Source organism: Diadema antillarum, unplaced genomic scaffold (assembly GCF_040938485.1).
Source record: "Diadema antillarum isolate AM-2024a unplaced genomic scaffold, OU_Dant_1.0 scf00000044, whole genome shotgun sequence".
Lineage (NCBI taxonomy): Eukaryota > Metazoa > Echinodermata > Echinoidea > Diadematoida > Diadematidae > Diadema > Diadema antillarum.
Genome location: NW_027270933.1, coordinates 1,510,227 through 1,536,201, shown reverse-complemented (window position 1 = coordinate 1,536,201; position 25,975 = coordinate 1,510,227). Strand labels below are relative to the sequence as shown.

General features: G+C 41.1%; 1 protein-coding gene across 1 annotated transcript; it reads right to left on the bottom strand.

The window, feature by feature from the left end:
- LOC139713715 (uncharacterized) lies at positions 1 to 21,444 on the bottom strand. The gene is made up of 13 exons (XM_071625423.1): positions 21,420 to 21,444; positions 18,331 to 18,408; positions 16,776 to 16,899; positions 15,842 to 15,941; positions 13,746 to 13,892; positions 12,802 to 12,918; positions 10,011 to 10,171; positions 6,344 to 6,593; positions 5,223 to 5,345; positions 4,464 to 4,655; positions 3,522 to 3,796; positions 701 to 3,011; positions 1 to 288 (listed from the first exon to the last, which is right to left on the bottom strand). Exons 1-13 carry the CDS (start codon positions 21,442 to 21,444, stop codon positions 1 to 3), a joined length of 4,191 nt encoding a protein of 1,396 aa, XP_071481524.1.
- Positions 21,445 to 25,975: the final 4,531 nt, after the last annotated feature.

The following is a 25,975-nucleotide window of genomic DNA, read 5'->3' as shown; positions in this document are numbered from 1 at the left end:
TCAGAGGTTGCTGCCCTGACCCCGCGACCCCACGCCGCTCTCCACGCTCTCTCGCTCCGTCGTGGCCACGCTGCCAGGCTCCAGGCCGTCGTCCCACGAGGCGCCGTCAATGATCACGCCCTCGTCTGACAGTTGGAGGCTCGGGTTACGCTGCAGCATGTGTCTGGCCTCGAGAGGGAGCCCTTGCTGGTTCTGACGGTCCACTGCGTCCAGCTTGACCAGTGTGTCCATGGCTTCAGCGAGGAAATTTGGAGTGCTCAGGTGGTCATGTGATGAGTGCTCATTAACCTGTTAGTATCAATGACAACTACCACAATTAGATATTTAATGATTATTAGAAATCCTATCACCAAGAAAAGTACTACACTGAATCAAGCAATCCTATCCATTTCAACAGTGATTGAGGTAGGTTTGGCAAACTGCATTAACCCATTAAAAGGACAGTTTGATTTTGCTGCAACACGCATTTCTCGTCTTCAACAGGTTAAAAGTCACAAAATCAACAAATGCACTATCCTCTCTTCATTTCATGGAATTCTGTGTTCCTGCTTGTTTATGAACATGCAGATTCTCTTTGCTATACGGGGAGGTTGTTTGACATAGAGGAGTATACAACTGTACAATTGCTCGCATCTGATATGTTCACTACAAAGGTGCACTGAGTAAGACAGACAATACGACAAGGAAATATGTGCCTTACCATGTCAATGTGCACATTTCGAAGTCTTTCTTCCAAGCCATGACGAATTAGTTCATCTTCCGTCTCGGCAACATCCCCGAAATAGTCCCTCATCTTGGCGGTCACCGGTGCCAAATGAGATCCCTCCAAGCTTGTTGCACTAGGGAGACTTGTAGGAGCACCCCCACTGTGGAATGGACCAACCCGCTCCCTGTGATTCAGAAGGCGGGAAGGGTCAGTCGGGTGGGAAGCCATGTGTGATGCTGAACTGTGCTTGGTAGACGTGAAGGGAGGGGAGCCGAGACTGGTGGAATGGTTGGGAAGATTGCTACTATTTGACAAACCCTGCCCTCCAAGATGGGACGACAGAAGTGTTGAGTTGAGCTCGGCCGACTGTGAGGGCAACGACCCGGACAAGTCTTGTCGAATCCGGTCTAATTCACGTTGGTCCGCTGTAATGTCGATGCCGCCTGAACGCGATAGCTTATGGGACATTGATCGGTCGGTAGAGGTGTTTCCCATCCCAATAGATGGATTCCCCAAGGGGGCGGAGTCATCTTTGTCATCGTCGCTGTCATTAAGGAAGGAAGTCAGTGACTCTAGTTCAAATTTTTCTAACGGCGTGAGAGGCCGCGAAGGTCTCCTTCCACCAGCCGCTTCTAGCAGTGATGGGGAGGCGGAGCGCATGCTGGTCATCTCAGGGTCATGCAGTTCATCTGCCCTCAAGCGACTCACCCATTTCTTTGTGGCATGGCGCGAAGCTTCGGAGCTCGTCAGATCATCCACGTGGGACAGCCGCGCGTAGTAGTCGCTTTGCCTGTCGCTGCCGCCTATGTCTTCCACTGAACCGACACGCACTCCTGCCAGCAGGCTGCTCAAGTTCGGCACGGACTTTGCTGCACGCACGTTGGCAGAGCGCTTCTGCCTCCGCTGGCGACTCCTCCCACCGCTGTTGGCGTGGCGTGCGTGGACACGCAGCTGGCCAATGCGTCCCAGGACATCCTCATACGGGGAGAGCTCACGCTGGTGCTCGCTTTGTGGAGTGCTCCTTCCGCTCTGTGAGTCAAGCCCAATATGGAGACCGTGAATGCGTTCTTGACTTGAGGCAACACCATGCGATTGTCCAACTAAAGCATGCAGAGCCTGCAGTCCATAAGCATCACTCCTTGTTTGTCCTTGAGGGTAACTTCCCTGGTTACTCCTTGGAGTATCAGGCAGGTATTCATGAGTCCTTGGCACCCCTGGTGTAGGGGACTGCAGAGCCTGGATATGGACCTGGTAAGGCTGGCCAGTCAAGGGGTCAAAGAGAGTATAGGAGTGTCCTGGCAAGCCTGAAACACCCGTTCCTGGCTGGCTGGATGTCTGATAGGCAGTCCTAGGATCTCCCACAGGGTTAAGACCCTGTGTATGGTGCCCCCAGGCTTGGTTCCCCAATGGCACATTGAATGGGCTTCCATGAATTCCTGGTGGTACGTGTGGCAATTGTCCATGCAGAGCACCTCCTACAGGTGGCTGGCTGGCGTTAGGAGAAGCATACTGAGTGTGAAGCGAGGCCTGCCCCACTGTGGGATTCACATGCATGTGTCCGATTTGAGTGTCCACGCTTTGACTCGCAAATCCAGGAGAGGAGTTTGCATTCTGATTCGTGTTTAAATACTGATAGGGTGCCCTCGGTGCTTCTGGGCGAGCCAGCATGTTCAAGATCACCTCGTTTCTATCCTCACTGACCCCATCCCGATAGTCTTCCCCGCTGTGATGTCCGTCAGTAGGGCGCACCACACCCGGAACTCTACCAGCCCAGAAGTCCCTGCTGGGACGCAACCACTGGTCTCCCGTCCCTCTTCTCTCCCGTGCTCCCTCCGTCTTCTCCTCTTTCATCACCACCTTCTCCTCCTCCTTTCCTTCCTCTTCTTGTCCTTTTGCTTTTTCAGAGTCTCCACTCCTTCCCTGCTGCCTCTCCACCTTATCTCTATTGCTGTCTTCCATTTTGGCAGACCGATTCTTTGAGGAATGACTATGCGACCTGTCCCCTTTGACATCCACTTCCGTGACTGGTGTGCGGCAGCCTATCCTCTTGAGGAGGGGGTCATCAATGTCTGACCCACCCTCCATTTGCCTCTGCTCCTCAGGCCCAGATTCCTCCACACCATCGCCCTCTCGTCTCTTCTGGGAGCCATCTCCACGGTGACGACGACCCCGACCACGCCTGTCTTCCTCCTGGCTGCCATCGCTATGGCGACCCACCACAGCTGTCTTCCACTTGATTGCCTGGAGGACTTCTTTGTTGCTTGGAAGTTCATCCATATCTAAGATGCCTAGCAGCACAGAACACCTAGGATTTCAAGGCAGAAGAGAATATATTTTGGGAATAATTACTACACATTTTTAACCATGGAAACTATCAAGTTAAAACTATCTCTAGCCTTAAACTTCCTGGCTTAAGATTTATGAACATGGAATTATTTAGACATTGCACTGAAGGATGATACAGATTATACTTCAAGCTCCAATGCTGCAGGATGTAAGTTCGTTTAAGTGTCATTCAAAATCTAGAATGGCTTAGACGAGGACTCATTGAGAAGCAAACAGTGACATCACCTTTTTAGATGCAGGGCCCCTCAGCTGAGCAATTGTTTATAAATTTGTGTAAAAGGGCTTCCTTGCAAAAATGAAATAAAAAATAAGTAAATAGTTTTACCATCCTCCTAACTGCTCTTATCATTGAGGACTTAAAACTCAACTTTTATGATTTCAGAAGACTGCTTCCAAGGAAAGGTCAAAGAAATGCAACACTTCGTATCATGTGAATAAAAAGCTTAAACAGCCAGCAACCGCACACTACCTGTGGCACAAGTTCTTTGCCTTCTTCTTCTTCACCCTATCGTCAATTGTCTCAGCAAACTCGCTGAGGGAAGTCAAGTCCTCCTCCCGAGGGGGGTGGTTCCTCTGGAGGAAAGCCCCAACCTCCTCCGCCCACTGGAGCTCCTCCTCCTCAGCATCGGCTGCTGCCGCGTCTCGGCGTCCATGGCGACCAAGGCGTTCAGCACGGAAGTCGTCAAACATCTCAGCGGCATCACCGGGCAGAAACTTCAGCGCCTTCACGCACCATTTGGCAATCTGTACAGAGAGACAGAGGATGAGATCAGGACTCATTCGGAGATTCCGAGATGAGGCCACTTTTGGAAAGCTGTGGTATAAACTATAAAAACTCCAAACTCCAAATTTTATTGTCCAAGAATGGAAATTCATTTTGCCCAATTGATCGTGGGCCCGGCAGCCACTGAGCAGCGCCAGATCGACGTTGCTTTAACCTTTTCAACTGTTGAACGGCAAACAAGGTAGCAGCAACTCCCATCTTTTAACGTCTTTTGGTATGACGCGGCCGGGGTTTGAACCCACGACCTCCCGATTGTGAGGGCAGCCGCTCTACTCACTGAGCCAACACATCGGTATGTGTATTTCCAGACGGTATACAAACAATTACTACTTGTTAGCCCTAACAAAATGTCGCACACACAAAAAATGCAGGATATAAACCTTCCTAAGCACATGGTGTTCACTGACACTGTACAGAAGAAATACACCTGAAATTCTATCTCGATAGCCAAGTTGGATGGTGCCACATTATTATTACCTAAAATCTACAGGGGTGCAATGAAGTTTAGAGACTTTAAATGTAAACATTATTCTGTTTGACAATGTTAACATTGATGTGAATGTGCTTGTATGGATAGAAAGGGGATAAAAGTTTGGTGAAAAAAAATGCATTTATACAATCACTCACCTTTTCATAGAGACTGTAATAGTTACGGACAGCAGACAGCAGCTGGCGTCTGTCGTCCAGCTGATCACGGAAGTCGTCCATTAGACCTTGTAGATCTCTCACGCTGCTCCTTAAACTGGCAATGCTGCCGTTGGTATTGACAGCCATGGTTCTGGCGCGATCCTGGAGATTTTGGGACTGGGACAACTTATCCTGTAAAGTAATCAAGACAGAAAACAAACTAGAAATGATGTATCCACTATGTTTACATATTTCATATGGGCATAAACACAGTCAAAAAGTACACACTTGTTTTGACATTGTGCCATTGTGCCAATATCAGCCAACTTCAATTGTAACTGCTTTGTTTTGTTTTTGGGGAAGAAGAAAATACTTCAGTACTTCTGCATACTTTCTTTTACTTTTGTCCTACCTTCATGACTGTGCACTTCTAGGCAAGTCCAGTGGAGCATAAAAATACAAGGAAAGTTTTACATCACAAATGTTCAAGTTTTCAGTGCATATCAATGCTTCTTGTGTAAGATAGAGCATGAATTTGCAAAGAAAACCTCAACATAAAGTTGTTTTGTTTGTTTTGTTTTGTTTTGTTTTGTTTTGTTTTGTTCTGTTTTGTTTTGTTTTGTTTTGTTTGTTTTGTTTTGTTCTGGTTTGTTTTGTTTTGTTTTGTTTTACATTTACAGTGGCTGTGTACTAATATACTTCTGGCATAACCATCACTTGCATGAGGAAGCATCATTTCACAGGTTACATTCCACACACCTCTGCCATAGATGCCACGCCCGTCTCAAAGTGGTTGCACAGTGTCTCCGCCCGTCCCAGGGAGTCAGCTATCTCCAGTTTCTTGAGAGCGGCTGGTCCGTCTCGGGTCAGCCACACCCGCATCTGTGGGGCAAAGGTCATGAAAAAGTTCACAGGTCAGGCGTATATGATATTTATGTATAAAACAGGTACTAACTCAAAAAAGGTAAGCTCCCTCAAGAGTTCATTTCAGTATATCTTAACTCATTTCACTGGAACAACCAATCCACTTCAATGAATTGCCGTCGTCCCATCTCATGATTACTATGAAGTGATAACAACCATGATGAAAATTTCAATTCAGCATTACTCATTCCTTCTGCTATGTCCAACTTGGGACCTTAGTGAGTCTGACACTCACAAGCATGACAAAGATACGCTATCTACCGAGTAATAGCCCCAACCCGGAGCCGCCTTCACAGGGGAGATTGGGGCAACACTCAGCTGCCTACGTAAAGGAGTTGGGCGCTTCAGTGCCAATATGCAGTGCTGGGGTCTATCATGCCCTTCACCATCATGCCCTTCACCATCCTGTCCAAACAATCACCCAGAGCAGATGGCTCATCACGTCCTATCTGAGTATCCCAACCTTGGCCCACCCATACAAATAGAAGTGGATCTGTCAGATGCTATCTTAGAAACTCTGCCCTGGCTCTCACAGCTCTGTGACATCCAAAGAGTTTTTCCCCCAGTAAGTACTACAAGGCGGAGTATGCATACACCCTGTACTATTGTTTTGTGAGCGCACGGGGATCACTGGAAGACAACGAGGCGGTTGGCTCACCCCTCGTGCTAACACGTTAGCAAACAAGGAACCTACATTGTAGGAGCAGCCAAATCTAGAAATGCATACTCACTTAAAAGTTCAGAAGTTCAAATACGCGCTGTAAAAATGTTACTTCACTACGCGAAAAGTCTCCCATTACTAAGTGGGTAATCGCAGCCCCTAAGAAATCTCAGACACCATTATATAGTTCGCCCTCTAGTGGTGGAGAGGAGAAAAATCTCTTGGGTGTCTTCGTATAGAGCTGGCAGGTCATATGCAGGAAGAAAGTTACCAAGTACTCTGGCTTGCTACTCACCTCTTTCACCATATCCACAAAGTCCAGGTCCTCAAGCTTGTCCGCAAAGCGACCTTCGACCCTCTCCACAGCAAGGTCCAGACGCTGCTGAGCCATGGTCAGCTTCTCCCGGCAGTACTCAGCCAGGAGGCGCACCTCGCGGAAGACCGGTTTCTGGGCGACGGCAGCGAACGTCTCGTCAGCGTCAGACTGGTTGATCTTGGCCAAGAGGTCATCGCACTGTTGACTAATGTTGTCAATGCTAATTTCCCTGGTTGGATTAACACAACCGCACAGGCATTAGTATAGAGTACATTTTTTACTCTTCTGAAGTACTTTATAGAAGGAATCACAGCATGGGCTATATATTTTGTGGTAGTTGTAGTTTCACAAATTGACTGCAATTACTAAAATCAACCACACAGCAAATGCTACATATCCTCTCCAAATTTGGAAATAGCATTTTGATTAATAATGCTATGGACTGAAGTATATCATCTGAATGAATTTTGCTGGCAAATCTGCATTGCCACAATTGCAATATAAAAATGACATGCCTTTGCTACCTTATTGAGAGGTCTAAAAAATCAAGCAATACCATACTTTGACATTCAATGGCAATATGCTTCAAGGATGACATATTTGGTTTGACATGTTCCATCCTTTGTAATTTTTTTTTTTAATGTTGCTTTACATGTTGCTGCATGAGTTGCTGCAGACATTGCTTTTCACCTTATCTTACTCTTACTATACACTTACTGTTATTTCAATCTCTTTTTGATATCTGATGCTTCTATGGGCACAAATCAACTGTCAACACAGCCAAGCTCAATACTCCAGTTGGCCACCATTTTAAGCTCCCTAATCACTGACATGATTCCACAGGGCACTGATTCTTTGGGTAACTGTCAAGACACAGTTCAAACTAGAGAAGCACTCTGAGAGCGCAGACCTACGCCAAGTATGCAGCTCATTTCCACCGTCCCACTGATCTTGTTATGTTCTTCCATAGAGACATAGTGATTTCCACCCATACGTACTTCGTGTGCTGAGAGTCGCCCGATTTCCCAATATAGAAGCCTATGTTACATCATAAACCCTCAGCTGCGCAGCGCGCCTCGGGCTAACAGAAACTAGAGCACGCACTTTAGTACGCGCATTCAAACCTCAAGTACGCGCAGCCTGAACTCCCAAGTTCATCGACCGTACCTGCCAAAATATCAAAATCCTTCATAAATTACCCATAAATTCTCGGATCACTACCAAAAGTAAACTGTTTCTTACTTGTGTCATTCTAAACCTTTCCTGCAAGTTTCATCCCAATCCGTTCACTACTTTTTGAGTTATTTTGCACACGGACAAACGAACTAACTAACTAACAAACAAACCAACGGTAACGAAAACATAACCGCCCCCCTTGGCGGAGGTAATCAGCAGAGAGAAGGTCTGGATGAGGTAACTTTGCACCATCCAATACTGTCCTTCCTTACATTGCTCATTTCACTTAATGCACATATCTTATTTCTTTCATCTTTTTCCACCTTCAGTCAGAGATGATTCTAAAGCCATTAAAGCTATTAAGTACATACACGCTTTTATAGATGGGAGAGGTTTCATTCTATCCCTACAAAGTATATAGTGTATCTTATTGCACATGTACATTGACATGCTATGTACATTGCATTTGTCAGTTGCCTTTCGCTTTTATTTTTTGTCACACTCTTGTAAGGCTTTGTGCTTGAGCCCCCCCATCAATCCATCCATGCTGTTTTTATAATTCACCTTGTCTCATCCTTCACCTTTGTGCTGTTCCTGATATTGTTTGATGTTGCCTCCCTATTCATCTTCATCCTTCACAGGTTGCCCTCCATGATTCTTGGGATGATCACTGGCCCTCCTCTGCCTTTTGTCTGTTCACCCCTCTGCCTTAATCTCCCATCCTTACCTGCTGGGCTCCCTGCCTTTGACTCCTAACCTACCCCTTTTGTTTTCTTTGTTCCATGAACTTAGCACCCCCCCCCCTCCAAAGTGCTGATTGTGTGACATCAATATGTGTCTGCTTCTACCCCCTCCTTTCCATTCCTGCTGTTGTTGTTTCACTCTATTCCTATTCTCTTCCATAGTGTTTTTTTTTATAAACTCTTTATGTGCCATGTTCGCATGTCCAACTCAGTCGACAGCGTGCCAACTTCACATATTCTCCTCAAACGCACAAACGCGCACAAACTGATCGATAAATCGTCAAATACCGCACTGAAAGCGTTTCTCGTGCTTCCTTTCCTCTCATATATACAAGTAGACTTGCATTTTATGTTGTGATTGACTAACAGGCGGCATTCCCTACAGGATTTGCATGTAAATTCGAAGTTTCTGTCACTGTTTTACGTGCAAAGTCATGCCTTTATAGTAGTTTAGCTCCAAGTCAATTGAAAGAAAACCAATCATGGATTTGTCATACAATTTCATCAAAGCAAAGCTTGGCATTTTCTCTGCAACTTTTCTCACTATTATGTCCACCTTAACAGAAATATAGAAGTGACATTGATTTGAAAAAGAGAAATGTTTTCTCTAAGCATGACAACATTGATGGCTCAGAATAATGTGGCACACAGGGGGTTTACATCATGGTGCATAAAGAGTTAATCTTGTTTGATGTTACCTCCCTATTCATCTTCATCATAACAGGTTGCCCCCCCCCCCCCATGATCCTTGGGATGATCACTGGCCCTACCTCTACCTTTTGTCTGTTCAATCCCTTGGGTTATTAATCCCCCCTCATTACCCGTTTGGCTCTCTGCCTTTGACTCCTATCATACTCCTTTTGTTTTCTTTGTTCCATGTCCCTAGCCCCTCTCTGCCAGTGCTTGTTGTGTGTAGTCCAAACATCTGCTTGTACAAGTACTCCCCCCCCCCCCCCCCCCACAAACACACACACAAACACCTTTCACTCTTGCTGTTGCTGTTTAACTCTTATCCTATTCTTCACCTTTGTGTTGTTCCTGATCTTGTTTGATGTTGCTTCCCTATTCATCTTTATCCTTCACAGGCTACCCCCCATGATTCTTGGGATCATCATTTCTCTACATGTACCTCTGCCTTTTGTCTGCCCGCCCCTTGCTTTAAACCCCCTCCCTCACATGTTTGGCTCCCTGCCTTTGACTTCTAACCCACTCCTTTTGTCTTCATTGTCCTGTGTCCCTAGCCCTCCTCAGAATGTAAGTTGTGTTTAGTCTATGTCTACTTCACCCTGTATGTTTGTCATTTTGTCAATTGTGAGAAGATTTTGCTGGGAACAAAAGCTCAGGCCCCTTTTGGCTCCATTCTTATTGACATACCATCCATACACACTTTTCAAAATTAGCTTCCTCTATAGTATGATATATTGACTTTGGGACAGGGTTGTACCATTTTTGTACATGTTGCTTCAACCGTAGGTAGCAGGTCTGCCAACATTCCGCATCCAAATCAGGGAGATTCCACACAGCAATCAGGCAGATATCTGTGTGTTACAGTACATGCATTTCAATGGGCAAAAATAATTCCCAAATCAGGGAGATTTTAATATTCTCTTATTCAGACATGAACAGATTTTAACATTTTCAGGGAGACTCCTGCAGAAATCAGGGAGACTTGGCAGCTATGAGGTACTAAAAGCAACACATTGCCAAGATTGCTCACACTCACTCACCTGAAGACATCCTGTATGAGTTGTTTGATCTGCTCTCTCTGGTTCTCTAGATCTTCTCTCGTCTCCCGGAGATCAAAGCTCTCCAGTTCCTCCAGACGGGTGAAGGCGTCAGGCAGCTTTGGGATCAGTTCCACGTAGCGGACAAAGAATGGCTCCACAGTCTACAGAGTGGTGGGGGGAAGCATAACATCAAGCCTCACCATCATGACATTGCATGTAATAGCAACATAATGTTCAGACAACGGCAATGAGCCGGCCATGAACAGTGGCTGGAGTAAAACAAACTGTGCACAATTGGCATATTTTTTAGATGAAATCATCAATTTTTCTTCCATGATTGGCTTTCAAATCACATGAAACTGTCAGATAAAGTTCATCCTAACATTTGTGACAGCAACAAGAACTGTTAGTGATAAAGAACATGAAAGAATGGATGATCAAGGATTTTGAACGCTGATGCCTCGTCATCTGTATTGCCACATATTACATAGGTTCACACATGGTATGCTTGTGCATGCACAGCGTTCACACCGACTCACACTCCATGCTCCGCACTATGGGGCCTACTGTAAAGGAGAGCTATCAGTTTTCATTCTGGCTACACCGAAAGTGATGTAGGCCCAACCATGAGCATAGGTTGACTAACCTTACATGAAGTGGTCATCTTGGTAGCCAACAGCTATTAACATGAATACAGTGTTGTTGACTTGATCAAGATAGAGAAAAACAAGCATATGATATCCACTTATTGCACTAATAAGTTGTAGTCCAAGCCATGGCAGAAACTACATGTATCAAGTCATACTGTAAACCATGTAGTATCAGTCTACAAACGTGGAGACATCTCAAGAGCCCTGCTGCTGTATGTAAGTGGTACGCACAAACAGAAATGGACCAGCATCCCTCATGCCAACGACCTTGAGAAGGGCATTTCAGATGTTCCCGAAAGGAATTTCCTAGGCGCAAACTATTGAAAGTTTTCCCTGCTCTTGCAGAGCACAGACTAAGAAGTGTGCAGCTATACTCTAAAGACTTCAATGAGACCTGCTTCATGTGTTTACTGTGTAAACATGTTGTACGAGCCACAGATAATTTTATATGATTATTAATAAAGGAAATGCCAAAGTCCCAGAATTAGTGACGAGCACAAGCTCATTGATATGCTCTTGTGGCCTTTGCCCGAAAGTCAACATTTTCAAAAGCCACCTTTGCATTTGGAGTGAACATCCAGCTTGTAGAGATCTTGGCAAGAAAATGAGTGAAATATGCCATGATTTTAATACTATGCACTGCATAGTTACAGTAAAGAAATAATGTGGAACCAATGGGAATGGTAATGATGGCAGATGAAATGTCTAAAAGAGTTCTCAATATCAATCATTGTAGGCCTATATATTTCATGACCTTATTTGTCAATGAGTTCAAACATGAAGTCCTCTCACCCCCACACAAAGGGATGAAGTTCAGACAGCACCCTCACACTGCACAATGGCAGCATTTTAGACAATTTCAAAACATGAAGGACAACTACCAGTAGCTGGAAAAGATGGACAAATTGTTTTACACGCAATGTCCCTCATGACCCATGCGTACATTGAAAATGAGTGCCTGACAACACTGGGGTAATCATAATGGTATTGCCCTCCGTTAGAACTATGTCAACAATGAAGAGGCAACCCTGGACACAGGAAGACCATATCATTATTATCTCTATTATCATTATTATTATTCTTACTGCAATTATACTTATCATTCTCACAAATTATTATTATTATTATTATTATTATTATTATTATTATTATTATCATCATCATCATCATTACTGTTATTATTAAGATTATTATTATCATTATTATTATTATTATTACTATTACTACTACTACTACTATTATTATTATCATTACTGTTATTATTATTATTATTATTACTATTACTATTATTATTATTATTATTATCATCATCTTTGTTATCATTATCATTAACACAATTATCACCATTTTCATTATCATTATCATCATTATCATTACTAGTGGTTATACCCTCTCAATAGAATAGAATTAGAAAAGTATTTTATCAAGACGAAATAAAGGTAGCCTATTGTGGTCAAAGCCAAGTCACAATGCATCCAGACGTGTGCTAGTACAGGGAGGATCTGTAGGTATAATATGTTGTCTGGAAATAGGGTGCGTGTTCTTGTTGGACGCTACAGGGCATGACCATCTATCTCAGGGTCAAGCAATTTCCTAAAATGCACTAAAGATCATCTCTCTACAGAACTTGACATCAAGAGTCAGAGAAATTGTCCTCAGTGGTGGATGTACCAGCCAATACAAGGTGTGGCTCCTTTGCAAACCTGAGTGTGCAAAAGGTCTCAGAATTGTAGGGCACTAATTCAGATCAAAAGGCAAAGGGCGACAGGGGAATCAAACTAATCAATCGTGCCACTGACATCTTGACTGGTGAGGTTATCATTATCATCTTTCAGAGGACAGTGGATGGTGAAAAATTAAGGAACAGAACTTATAAGATTCACTTTGTTGCTGCTCATATACTTAGTGGCAATTAATCTTGCATGCTAGCGTTCATTTTAGACATTTTTTTTTTTTTTTTTAAGAAATATTGAGCTCAAAATGTTTTGTTCAAAGCTCATTGGAATCTTTTTATTGCCAAATTACAATTCAACTAGCTCAACGTCCAGCTATAAATTGATATGTATGTGACAAAATATAAATAAGTAAAAGAAGACAAAATTTGACTCCAATTTCCCGTCTAACATTTCACAGGGAAATACCTTTCTGAACCTGATCCAAGCTGCATGAGAATACTGAAGATAGCCGCCGAGATCCGCCGTCAGCTGGCTTTTGTCCACATGGTTGTATAGGTCCATCTCATCTTTGACTGTGGTGACCTTAAGGTGACAAAGACAAAAGGAAACCATCATCTGTTACATTCAAACGCAGTATGGTATGATCAAATGATGAAATAATATCAAGGGGTAAAAATTACTGGATAAACAATCGTGCATCTGCTGATGTTCTTGAAGCATGAGTCAACACCAATCTTTTCTTTCTTCTTGAAATCCACAAAAACCATGGGAGTATTTGCCTTGCCTCTTCCCTGGCCTGTAAGTACTGTCCACCATATTTTGTATCTAACAATGGTCTTACTTTATTTTTACAAATTTCGCAAGTCCACTGCATTTGCCAAAGCTACACTGCACAAAAAGAATGTCTCCCACAACAAAGATATGCTTAGTACATCTTCTCTGAGGTGGCAAATCATTAACTTTATTCCTTGAAAGGATCATTATGTTTTCCTCATTCTATCAATGTGGTTCTTCATAGCAAACTTTAATAACCACTCACATCATGTTTTTGGCTAGTAGAACATTTGTGCACATACGCTGTAGATCAAAGGAGATGTGGTGTGCCATCTTCTCCAGGAACGTCTGCAGAGGGCGAGACTTGAAGCCAGGATTTTCAAGAGAGAACTGGAAACTATTAAAAAACTACTACACTACGGTATATCTAGTACAGGCGACTCATCAGCTATAACAAAGTCCTCAGGACTGGCAATTTTGTTTCGTCATATTAAAATGTTGTTGTAAATGATCAAGGAATTTTGCATCAAAGACTTTAATACGTAACAATTTGGGGACTATTTGCAATCATATCCATGTTTGTTGTAATGGGAGCACCCTGTACAACAACTCTGCATTTAACTTTGAATACTTACCTGAAACAGTGGAGTAGAGAGATGCTTGTTCTTCTTCTTCTTGCTCTGGCGCAGGGCCAGCAGGGTCTGAGTGTCTTTTAGGCTTCGCTTGTCCAGCGGCTGGATGAGGTAGAGCACAAAGGGACCGACAACGCTTGTCGTTTCAGCCTGGGGGAAAAAAAAAGAAAGAAAATCGCATCACGTCCCACTCAATTCTTGATGGTCAATGGGTAATGGGAGAACACTTTGGGCCAAAATAACATATTTTTGGATGCAAGGAATGAAAGACATGAGACTGATCAAGAAATGTTTGAAGGAAATCAGACGGATAGTGCAAAAGGTTTGGCAGTTGGATCACCAGTCATCTACATGTACCATGATATCCCATGCAGGTCGGTAGGAGCTGCATTGGTCATGTGACTGAGATGGTGATCACGTGACCCCTCTGTGTTCTCTTCTTAAAATGACATTACTGGTTTTTTTTTTTGTTTCTTTGTTTTTAATACACTACCTGACAAGATACACTAAGAGGACACACTTTTTTAATACACTACCTGACAAGATACATTACCTGATCTGAAATCTATTTCTGCATTCAGTGTGAATGGTAAAATATTTGATTTATAACTTCTCTTTTTAAAAACCACAATGAAATAAAACAGAATGTGATGGAACAAAACAATATCCAGTGAGATCAAATTGAAGAAACTGGTTCTCCCAATATGAAATATTAAACATTTCATGAGTCATAATACACACTCTTCATCACTATCCACAGTGAGTTACACTATGAACATGACACTGATTTTTATTTCTTTTCATATCAAAAAGAGAAAGGAAATTAATATTCTTCATTTAGACTTTCCAATTGTGTTCAACGATGAGTTCACTGCTTCCCTAACTGAAAAAATTCTTGCACTGCTTGTTGAAATGCCTATGTTGAATTTTCTGTCTTTAACTATGTATGAGGACCTACAAGATTCACCCAGATGAGAAAGAAAACACGCTTCCAGCACATAAAAGGTCAAACATGACGATGAAGATGTTTACGAGATGGAGAAGTCAAATTGCGTACTTCCACTGGCAACCATGAAGGATGCTTTAGTAGAAATTGAGAATCCTTTGCTCTTTGCAAGCAAAACACTAATATGGCTTCCCTTCCTGGAGGCTCTTGTTCATTTAACCGTTTGTGTGCTTTCAATATGGATTGACACAGAAAACTCCATAGAATTGTACACACTGTCTGAAGTCACTGGCACCGAAAGGGTTGAGTGTAGACCAGAGGAGAGTTATCAAGATGAACACACAAGCTAAGGACACATGATGCAGACACACTGGCTTAATATACATAAACTTCATATCTTGCATTTATGTGGGTTCATAAAATGCCTCGATATTTGTGATACACAAGCAAAATTCATCAATGCATGGTGGAGCAAAATTTGCCAATGAAATACTTGTTTGCATTAAAGGCATTTCAATTGCCCGCATTGCCTGGTTTGGGCTTATAACAGATGACCAAACACTGGTACTTCGGCAGAAGTGCATACTTGAGAAGTCATTTCCAATACTGCTTGATATTACAAACAAAAAACAAATTGCCTAGTCTAATTATTTTTTGTTTATTTCCATACACTAGTTGGATGTTTATCATGTTTGCTTCTTCTGTCACACATTGTGTGTTTGATTCATTTGTTTACCAGTCATTGTCTGTTGACTGGTTGATCATTTGGTTGGTTGATTTGTTGGAGGGCTAGTTGCTTCAGTTAGTTTGTTTGTCACTTTGTTTGTTTGTTGATTCATTGTTTGGTTGGTTGGTGTTGGTGTTGGTGTTGGAATCAGTGTTAGTGTATAGTGATGTTGGTGTTGGTGTTGGTGTTGGTGTTGGTGATGGTGTTGGTGTTGGTGTTGGTGTTGGTGTTGGTGTTGGTGTTGGTGTTGGTGTTGGTGTTGGTGTTGGTGTTGGTGTTGGTGTTGGTGTTGGTGTTGGTGTTGGTGTTGGTGATGGTGTTGGTGTTGGTGTTGGTGTTGGTGTTGGTGTTGGTGTTGGTGTTGGTATTGATATTGATGTTGATGTTGGTGTTAATGTTGGTGCTGGTGTTGTTGGAGGAGATTACCTGAAGACTGTTGAGGGAAGACTTGAGCAGGGATATAAAATCCATGTTGGAGAAACGCAGATCGGCCAGGAAGGCAAAGCCATGGACTTTTGTAGTTGGGCTGGAGGGGAGAAGAAGAAAAATAATCTTAAATCATTATACTTGTAATGTGATAGATATATTTGGCGTAATGATTTAAAAAATTGGCATGGGCAAGACTTTGAATGGAAAGCAACTGTGAAAGTGTGGAATGAGGAATTCCCACAGCTTCAACTTCATAAATTGTACTGAGATGCATGAAGACGAATACTAACTAGTGTTCATGTCAGAAAAGTATTTGGATGGAAAATATCTACTCAGCTACCATCTTTCTTCACTAAGCTTTAGAAGTCATGAAAAAAACGATTTCTAAATTAAAAGCATTACAACACTATTAAACATATCCAATTTTCATCCAAATTTTACGAGAGGAATCACTCTTCAGAATTCATCTAGATCTACGTACATTCCCTTCACACACAAAAATAACATTGTTACCCCCAGTTTGTTCTCACAAAGTACAGGAAATACCTAAGGCCTGGTGCCATATTCCATTTGGACTATAGATATCTGCCCACTTTTCATGAACAAGCACAGGGTTGCTAATACTGTATTCAAGTTTTCAGGGAGCATCCCGTAGAATCAGGGAAACTACAGGGTATATGTTGCTCTGCATTTTAGGTAATACCTAGTGCTGTTATCACCCGTTGAAGACTAATCGCAAGTATACTCGGGCAGGTGTCTCTATGGCAAATGCATGTTAAAGCAAAATCAGTCTGTCCTAAACGGGTTAATCTTCATGCAACCAACAAGTGCACTTTAATATTCAATCCCAGATTTCATTTGCTCGGGGTCAACCTACTGCAGTGAGTGTCAACTTTGCACAACAACATCATTTAGAATTTTGTTACTTCACCTGCTGACGTCGATGTAGTATCTCAGGATCCGATCCAGGCCGCTGGCTTTGACCCGCGACTCCAGAATCCCATGATTCTGTGCGGGAAAAGTGACCAGAGGTCGGCCACTCTGATCACGCCCCCCTTGAGGGAGAAAGAGTGAAGCAAGAAGAAAAATTGAAACAAGTGTACCTAGCAAAACATAGAGGCCTGAATTCATAGAGATTTTTAAATCCAGTCTATGGTACTGGTACACATTGTACTTAGTCCATGGACTAAAACATACACTGTATCCCGAATAGCGGACATAGCGTACAAATGTATGCATACAATTTGTACATGTATGTTGGCCTGCATTGGTCCATTACTGTAAAAGTGGAAATTTACGCAGTGTTGACATTTTCATGCATTTCACACAACCAGAAAATAGTACGAAAATAAAAGCATGTGAATACTTTTGCTTGCTGTTTGTTCCTGTACATTCAGATGATACCTTGCATATCACAATACACTGTACATATCACAAGTTACTTGCACAGAAACACAATCTATTACACATGTGCTGGAGGATTCTTCATACATATCACACTACAATTGTAGTTAGAGAGATCTAAAGTGTACAGGGTATGGAAATAAAACAAAACTTAACAAAGAAAACATGTGGGTTGTTACTTGTACATGGCAATGTGATAAGGTTCGCAAGTTCGTACTATGAATGAACACCTTTCCTCATCTTCCACACAAATCTGCCCTCAGAGGGTTTCATAAATTTTCTCTCCTGTTTCTTTACAAATTGATTTCATTTTGGTAAACACCACAATAGTTTCCTCTACAAGTATGATTGGAGCTTTTCTCATGCTACAATTCAGATGCCCATTTGATATGGCAGGAAAATCCTGCCAAGTTTGCATACAGTGGACTCTTGTTATAAAGAAGTCCTTGGGACCAGCAGTTTTCTTTCGTTATATCGAAATTTTGTTATCACCGAACAAATAAACAACAAAAATACAAAGAGTGGATAACGTTGCATCCTGAATTCTCACTTCTTTGTTACCGGAATTGTGTTACAACCATGTTCGCTATAATGGGAGTCCACTGTATTCTGTTCAAACTCACAAACCAGCCCATACCAATTGATAAATTGCCAAATGCCACATATATGCAATAAAAGCGTCATTCACAATTCCACTTTTGTCACATGTAGCTTGCATTATGTGATAACTTAATATCAAATGGTGTTACCTATTGGATTTGGATTTGTGAGTAAATTCTAAGTTTCTGGCACTGTGTTGTATGCAAAAGACATGCCTGGACAATTTTAGCTACTGGTAATTTGAAAGAAAAATAGATTTGTCATGAAATTTATATCAAGAAGCAAAGCTTGGCATTTTCTCATACAGTTTGCTCAGAATTACATATCCAGCACTTTAAGAAATATCAATAAAAAGTTAATACATGTACACAGGTTTGAAAAACAGAATGGTTTCTCAAAGTATGGCTACATTGCAGTGTCGGAATAGTGTGGCACACAGGGGGTTTACACCATGGCGCATAGAGAGTTGACCTTTGACCCACCTGACATGATGGCCACCTCTGAGTACATCAGATCCTCCTCTGGCATTGTGGGTACCGGCTCCATCCGCAGGAGGTCACCTGCCCAGAAAGAGAGAGAGAGAGAGCAGACAAGGGTTCAAAGGTCAAAGTGCTACATATTAGGCCAAGTTTAAAAAAGAAGAAGAAAATAAAAAATAATTAAAAAAAAAAAACATGATTTAGGCCCTACTCTTTCTCATTGTAAGTTTTAGAAAAAAAGGAGAATGATGGCACTCCTTGTTTTTGTTTTTGTTTTTTGCCTTTTCCAAAAAGATTTCTCCGTAAAGAAAATAACTCTAACCCACTCATTTGTAAATATGGTATGATATATAGGCTGTGCATGTACATGTGCAAGGTTCAATGACTGGAAACAGTATTAAAAAAAACAATCAAAACTTTGTCTTTTCAAAATAAAAGAAAACAAAGAAAATAAAACAACACTTTTTTGATGCAGCTGCCAAAAAAAAAAGAAAAAGAAAGAGGCATGTAGGGATAAGAAATCTCTTTTTTTTTTTTCTTTTCAATACTTGGTCTTGCAGTTCACTTCTTCATCATTCTAGACCACATTTTGGTCAGTAACAACATGTAGAACCATCAGACTCCGTGCATTCTAGCTGGAAAATCTCATTTTCTCATCTCAATCACTTTAAAAAGCCATATTCATTCCTACTGTACCAGAAATGCTGAGAATTTTCACATGCCAAAAGTAAGAACATCATTATTTCAGAAATCTGTGTTTTATCAAGGTCTGCTTATATGGAATTCAATGCCAGACGATATTCATAAAGTTACCTCTTTTAATGTACATTCAAAAGTAAACTTAAGGAGAACTTCATACAAATTATCATTCCCAACTTCTTGACATGTTTGGCTGGCATTATTTTATCTAATGGATGATTATAACTCACTTTGTGTTTGTACTGTCTTTGTAATGTAAACTTTAAATGTAGTGTTTCGTGTATTATTGCTATACTTTTTTTGTTCTGTTCTTACATCTTGTTATATTTGTTCATCTCTTTGCGTAAAAAATATGAAAATGATTACCACTAATGCATTTTCTATTGCTTACCTGGGTCGGCCAGATTTTAAGGAAACTTTTAATTCCTCGTTTGCTGCTTCCCTTCAGCTTATCATACAAAACTTGTACGTATTCCATAGATACATCTTTACTCTGTGCTTGTCATTTGTTTATCATTGTCATTCTTTGATTTTTTTTTATGCTGAACAAATTAATTCAATTCAATACAATTAAATTCAATTATATTTGCAAGCGAGCAGTGGTCTTACTCTTAGTCTTATGCCACTTAGCAAGCTGTTGTCTATGTTGAATACAGACACACAAGTTCATCAGAATCTCAACAATGCCTGACGAGAACCCATTAAATCAACTTTCACCGGCTTAACCCCTTTGAGGACAGACTGATTTTGCTACAACACGCATTTCCCATAGACACCAGCTCAAATATTCTTTGGGCTCATCTTTGCATAAGAATAACCTTTCTGCATGCAATCATATATCTACAGAATTCACGTGCCATATGGGGATAGTGACATAATATGATATAAATTTTACCTGTATGCTGTAGAAACCCAACCGTACCAGAGACTCCAACCCAAAGCACCTTCTGATCTGGAGATTCTCCCGCCTGAAACCCCTAGCAAACGGGAGACTCCAAGTTGATGTGTGCGAAGCGCCAAGTTCCTAGGGTTCTAGATGCTCTCTGGTGCTATCTGAGGCTTATTTTTTCAACATACAATAGCAATAAGTAAGAAATCCTTTCCAACAGGAGACACAGCGCCAGGGCGGGAGAAATTAAATCTCAAGCGGGAGAACGGGAGATTTTGCAAAAATAGGTTTTCGGCGGGAGATCTCCCGTCGAAAACGGGAGAGTTGGAGTCTCTGCCGTACCCAACACTGACAACACGTCAACAGTTAGAATGAGATGGGTTGGAAATGGGATCTACGTATAGAAATCTTTTCGTCAAAGTAGGGTATTCTACTTATTTCTAGCGAGGAGTAGGATTACTTGTAAGTTGGTAGCCTTGTCCTTTGACCTTATTTTGCCTTTGGTTTTGTACCCGTCTGTAATGTTAGAAATAATTGGCTTGCACTCGCGAACACAGCCACAGGCCCATAGTATACTTGGGTGACCCGCACCTCGTCATAGTCAATGTTTGCCCATATTTGAATCACATTTCGCCACTGAAATTCTTTGAAATCCAACTCACATACAGGAAAAATTCTGAAAATTCCAATGGAATCACAAGTTCACTTATCGATATTGAAAATTTGCAGCTATCGTCGTCGAACACGAACGATGCGAAAAAGTTGCGCGCTGAGGAAGGGGCCCGCAACTCGTCACCCGCTCTCCCATAGACTTAGCACGTAAAAGACGTGTGTGGGTGACAGTGATGTTCCCATAGGCATACACGTAAAAGATGCGTGCGGGTGACTTCATGGTATTCCTAGATCTATAGCCCTATGAAAATTTCAGATTTTCGCGAAAAACTGTTCGGTTTTCACCACAATTTGCTTGGTTGTGGTAGCCCTGCCAAGTTTCAAGCGTACTGAACACAGTCCCGGGCATACATTTTTGTTTAGTGCGCTCAAAACAATTTAAAGTGGGGTGACGGTATTCGGGCCCCTGATGACGAGGTGCGGGCACCTCACTATACAGCATGCAGCAGGCACAGGCACACACAGGATAGACTAATGCAAAATGAACATGGGGTATAGGCCCGTGTGCGGCAAGGAATGGGAATAACGGCTCTAAGTGGTGACAAAGTCATTTTAATTGACGTTCTTGGACTGGTTCGTAGGCTCTCTACACATGGATGTAACGCTAGTCACACAACTCATTATGCTCATACTCATAGTCATAGAACTAACGTCGTTACAGTTTACGCGCAGATCGTTTATAAATCGGACGGGGAGGAGACAGTTTCTGCATGCGACAGCGCGCGATGAGTATGGGGAAGGAACGGGCAGCGTCGGTAGCAACAACACGTCTTGCCACCATGACGGCTACAGCGTACAAAATTAACCGACGACACTTCAGGTTCATACTCACAAAATTGATAATTGTCGATCTCCATTGTTAACTTCAACGAATCACATACACCACGAAGTACAGAACAACACAACGGATGATACTGATCGGGACATGTTTTTGCCCGAAATGCAGGATTCAAAATCACATTCTCAACATCTTACGAACGCGGATACATGTCAGTGATCGTGAACGTTTGGAAAAATCAACATTGGTATTCACATCAATGCTTGACAATAGATGGCGCTAAACAAGACGATGTATGTTCATCATGTGATTACAAAGTTTGGAAAAATAAATGGAAAAAAAAAAAAAACATGGGATCGAATAGCTTAATTGAGACCTATTTTCAGGTTTCTGACATTCTTTGGTGAGATAATAAGAAAACTCTTATGAAATGTGAAAGAGTACATTATTTACGCTATACATCCTCTCGTAAAAAATTTTTGTAAAGTCTTTAAAAAGAATTTATTGGAAGAATACACATAATTGGAATAAACTTGTTTATTTTGTAATCCACAAAGCAAAAACTTCAATTCTAGTAATATAAGTAATGTAAGTACACTTATCAATTTCAAAATGTTAATCTTGTACATAGTGTAAATGAAGAGTTTGTTTGCAAAAACCGATAAGTCCATTTTTGAAGATTTTGAAGTACGGTCTCTGTCATAAAGTAGGCCCTACAAAATAATACCTTTCAAATGATATATTGGTCACTAAATATAAAGGTTCATTTTTGAAGTTATGGTCAAAAGAAGCAAAAAAATTCTTATTATTCTCTTTATTTTTCTTGACCTTTAATCGCAAATATCTCTATTTGACAAATATGGACTTATCGGTTTTTGCAAACAAACTCTTCAAATACACTTGTTTAAGTGTAAATAATTTTCTCGTTGAATTCATATATTCTTCTTCTGTATTCAAGGGCCAACGTCCACTAGCGTTGCTATTTGTTGGACCCTTTTACCAAAAATTAATGTTCATTTGTAAAAACGTTTGTACTTTCATATTCATATTGTTGATAAGTTTGATTCTATACTTTCATGTCTTGTATTCCTGTTAATTGTATTATTACTATTGTATCCTGAATGATTGTATAAATTATCTGTGATTGTAAACTTGAACTTAAAATTTGGTAATAAATCATTCATTCATTCATTCATTCATTCATTCATTCATTCCAAGAGGAATTCAACGTTTATTATCGAAAATTGGTTTTGAAATGGCTGAGATATAAAAAACAGAGCGATCCTAAAAGTTGGGACCCACACTTTTCGATCGTTTTGTTTTACTTCGTTTCTGGATGTATCAGCCATTCCAAAACATATTTCATTAAAAACTTTAAATTCCCCTTAGAATGGCATGCTGTGTACTATGTAGTAAGTGGTTTCTTGGTATCTCGCAAACAGTTAAAAACCAAAATGAGTCCTCCACCAATATCATCCCTTTAAAATTTCCAAGTCGTAGAAGAGGGAGTTTAGTTTAAGTGAGGAGGAGGAGGAGGAGGAGGAGGAATCCAAGAACTATAATATATATATATATATATATATATATATTTTTTTTTTTTTTTATTTTTTTTTCGGATCAACAACACAACTAAACAGCCTCTGAGGTATTAGAATAAATCGGATGTTGTCTTGTTCATGATGATGACGATATAGATGACAATGATGGTGATACCGGTTTCCGTCCTGTCAGTATACTGTTACGGGTTGGTTGTTGGTGTTGGTGGCGATGGTGGTGGTTTAGGAACCGTGGTAGCATTTTGTTTTCCTTGCTGTTTCTCTTTATAATCCTGAAATAATGGGCTTTTTCAAATGGAACGGACTAAAACTTACGATGAAAAGTGATATTGCGTATTAATAATGTTGCTGTGGGATTTTTTTTTCTTTCGTTAAACCCGTGCAGCAGTGAAGACTATTGTTATTGTTCATAATGAATAACAGATTATTCAATAGTTTGGTGCATGCAGCTTTGAAACAATAAATGACAAAGTGGTCACTTGCATGGCCGGCGGAACCGTGGGGGCCGTGGGGGCTCGGGCCCCCACACTTTTTGTGCACCATACAAAGGAATGCATTCTGGTGTCATCACTTTGGGCCCCCACACTTTTTTTTTTAACCCGGAAGTACGTAAGTGGCACTAAATAGAAATAGATAGAGATCTTGAAGTGTGAGCGCGGTAACGTTATATATGTTTTTCCAGCGAAGACCTTTATTTATTTATTTATCTTTATTTATTTGTGTGTTTGTTTTTGTTTTTGTTTTTTTTTTGCTTGTCAGCTGAAAAAAACCCGGAAATGAAACGGGAGAGATGAGCTGAGGACCTTTTTTTCTTTCTGCTTGTTAGCTCATGAAACCCGGAAGTCACGGCCCCCACACTTTTCAAAACTCTCCACCGGCCCTGACTTGTACTGCAAAATGAAAAGTAGAGCGGTGAAATCAGTGTGCCCCCCCCCCCCCCCCCATCCAATTTCGGACTAGATGATACCCAGAAGGCAAAATCTTCATCCCGTCAATCAACAAATCTCATAATTTTCTATATCAAAAGATGAACCGAAGTGCTTTTCTTTCGGGGGGGGGGGGGGGGGGGAGGGGGGAACAAGCTGCAGCAGCAAAAACCCACTTAGTGGCAAGCAACTATAACTCGATCTGGTTGTTGTTGTTTAGTAAGTGCTGCTCCTGCTCCTGCTCCTGCTCTCGGCTGCTGCTTATAAGCAGCAGCCGTTATAACGGTTGTTGTCCATTAATGATCGGCTTTCTGCAGAACTTGGCAAATGCATTTAAACTGAAATGACAGAGCCCGACGGGGCTTTGGCCCACCAAAGTCGACACTGTACTTGCGTACCCTATAAATACAAGTCCAGAGAAGACGCTACTGTAATATTATAATGGTTTCACGACATTTTATCCTGCGAAAATTGACCCGGTATTATTTTCTCCAAGAACTTATATAAAGGGATAGGGTTAGGGTTAGGGTTGGGGTTAGGGTTAGGGTTAGGGTTAGGATTAGGGTTAGGGTTAGGGTCAATTATGTTTGTGGGTAGAATTTATGTCTGGCGACTGGCATGCAGATTTGATGGGAATGATGGGAATGTCATGGAACCAATACGACCTACATGACAAAATAATAACAGCAACAGGGATAAACATACTCAATATCAACATTCGTGATTCTATTACGGCTTGTTTTATGTTAACTCAAAAAGGATTTTGTTCATTATAACTGTGACTAAATGCCATGCATTCAAGTCCATCAGAAAAAAAATTAATGTTTGGCATCAAACAATATAGCTGCACCAGCTCCTCAAAGCCAAACCACCAGAATCGATAATGATTTTGGAATGATATCTGCTATTGACTAGTATAGCGATATCGATCTGGAACGATATCTGCTATTCCAAGACAGTGGTGCCACATTGTGCCATTTTATCATTCTTTCTTGTGTCACAAGTGAGGTATTACTGGAAAGGTCTGATTTTGCTCTATCTGATAGTTATGGACTAACACTTTGAAATGTTCAAGAATGGCGCTTAGCTCATTTTGCAGTAATACTCTTCATTTATCAATTTGAATCCATTTATATCAAAGAAAATAGTTTTATATAAATTCAACAAACTGCAATCAGCTGGAGCCATAAAACCAATCATATCGTGTACGAACAAAACTTTGAAAGACGCAAAACTTTTTTTTAATCATTCTATTCACCTTATTAGTTGTTTGGTTTCAGTGAGGTAACAGCGATTGGGAAACTAATGGGTAAGTTATTGCATGACATAGCGTCTGAGCATGCAGAGCCCATTTTATTGACTCTTTGAAACTTCTTTGGAATCCTTTTTGCCTCATTGTTTGATTTCAAAGTTTACCAATTCGCAACCTTTTTATGGTTAGGTTAGAGGAACATCCACATGGAACGACTTGTATTCATCATTATTTTCAAAGCACATTGCCATACTGTTTCCTTAATTCTTGATTTAGACATCTAATGAACAAAGGACGCAACATTGTAACCAGAATATTAAGAGGAGAATAAAAGTTCAATACAGTCCGACATAGATGGAGAAAGGAGGAGACGGGGCCGGGAGGAGGAGCCCTTATAGAAGAAAGGAAGATAGACTTGTGAAAGCACCTGCCACTCCATCGCCAGGCATGACAGCAAACTCTTATCATAATTTTGATTATCTATATTATGTAGAAACAAACAATTGTAGTTTTTAGTTCTTCAAAAATGTAATAACCTTGGGGATACTTTAAAGTTGTTATCTATATAAGGACAATCCCAAATCTGGCTCCAGTATAAACAAAATAATGTATTTTGAATAATTATGCAAACGTGTCATAAAGGGAAGAATTCATCAGTTGATTGACTTGTGGGATAACTGTTTACGTCTCTATTTCGATGACATATCATGAAAAAAATGTTTGGGGTAAACGATTACAGTTATATAAACATGAACTGGCCGGGTTAAAATCAAATCTTTTATTTTCAAAATTTTATGATGAGAAAACAAAGCATTAGCAGGCCTATGTGCTTGGTTGTGAAGGTTAGAAATAATTCTGATATTCATTTTTTTTCAA

Bases quoted from the DNA above. Each gene is read 5' to 3' on its own strand.
- LOC139713715 (XM_071625423.1), bottom strand. From the start codon at position 21,444: ATGGAGATCGACAATTATCAATTTT. The intron at 16,900-18,330 runs GTGGGTCAAAGG...TTCTCCCTCAAG, and splicing joins AGAGGTGGCCATCATGTCAG to GGGGGCGTGATCAGAGTGGC. The intron at 289-700 runs GTAAGGCACATA...TGATACTAACAG, and splicing joins GAAATGTGCACATTGACATG to GTTAATGAGCACTCATCACA.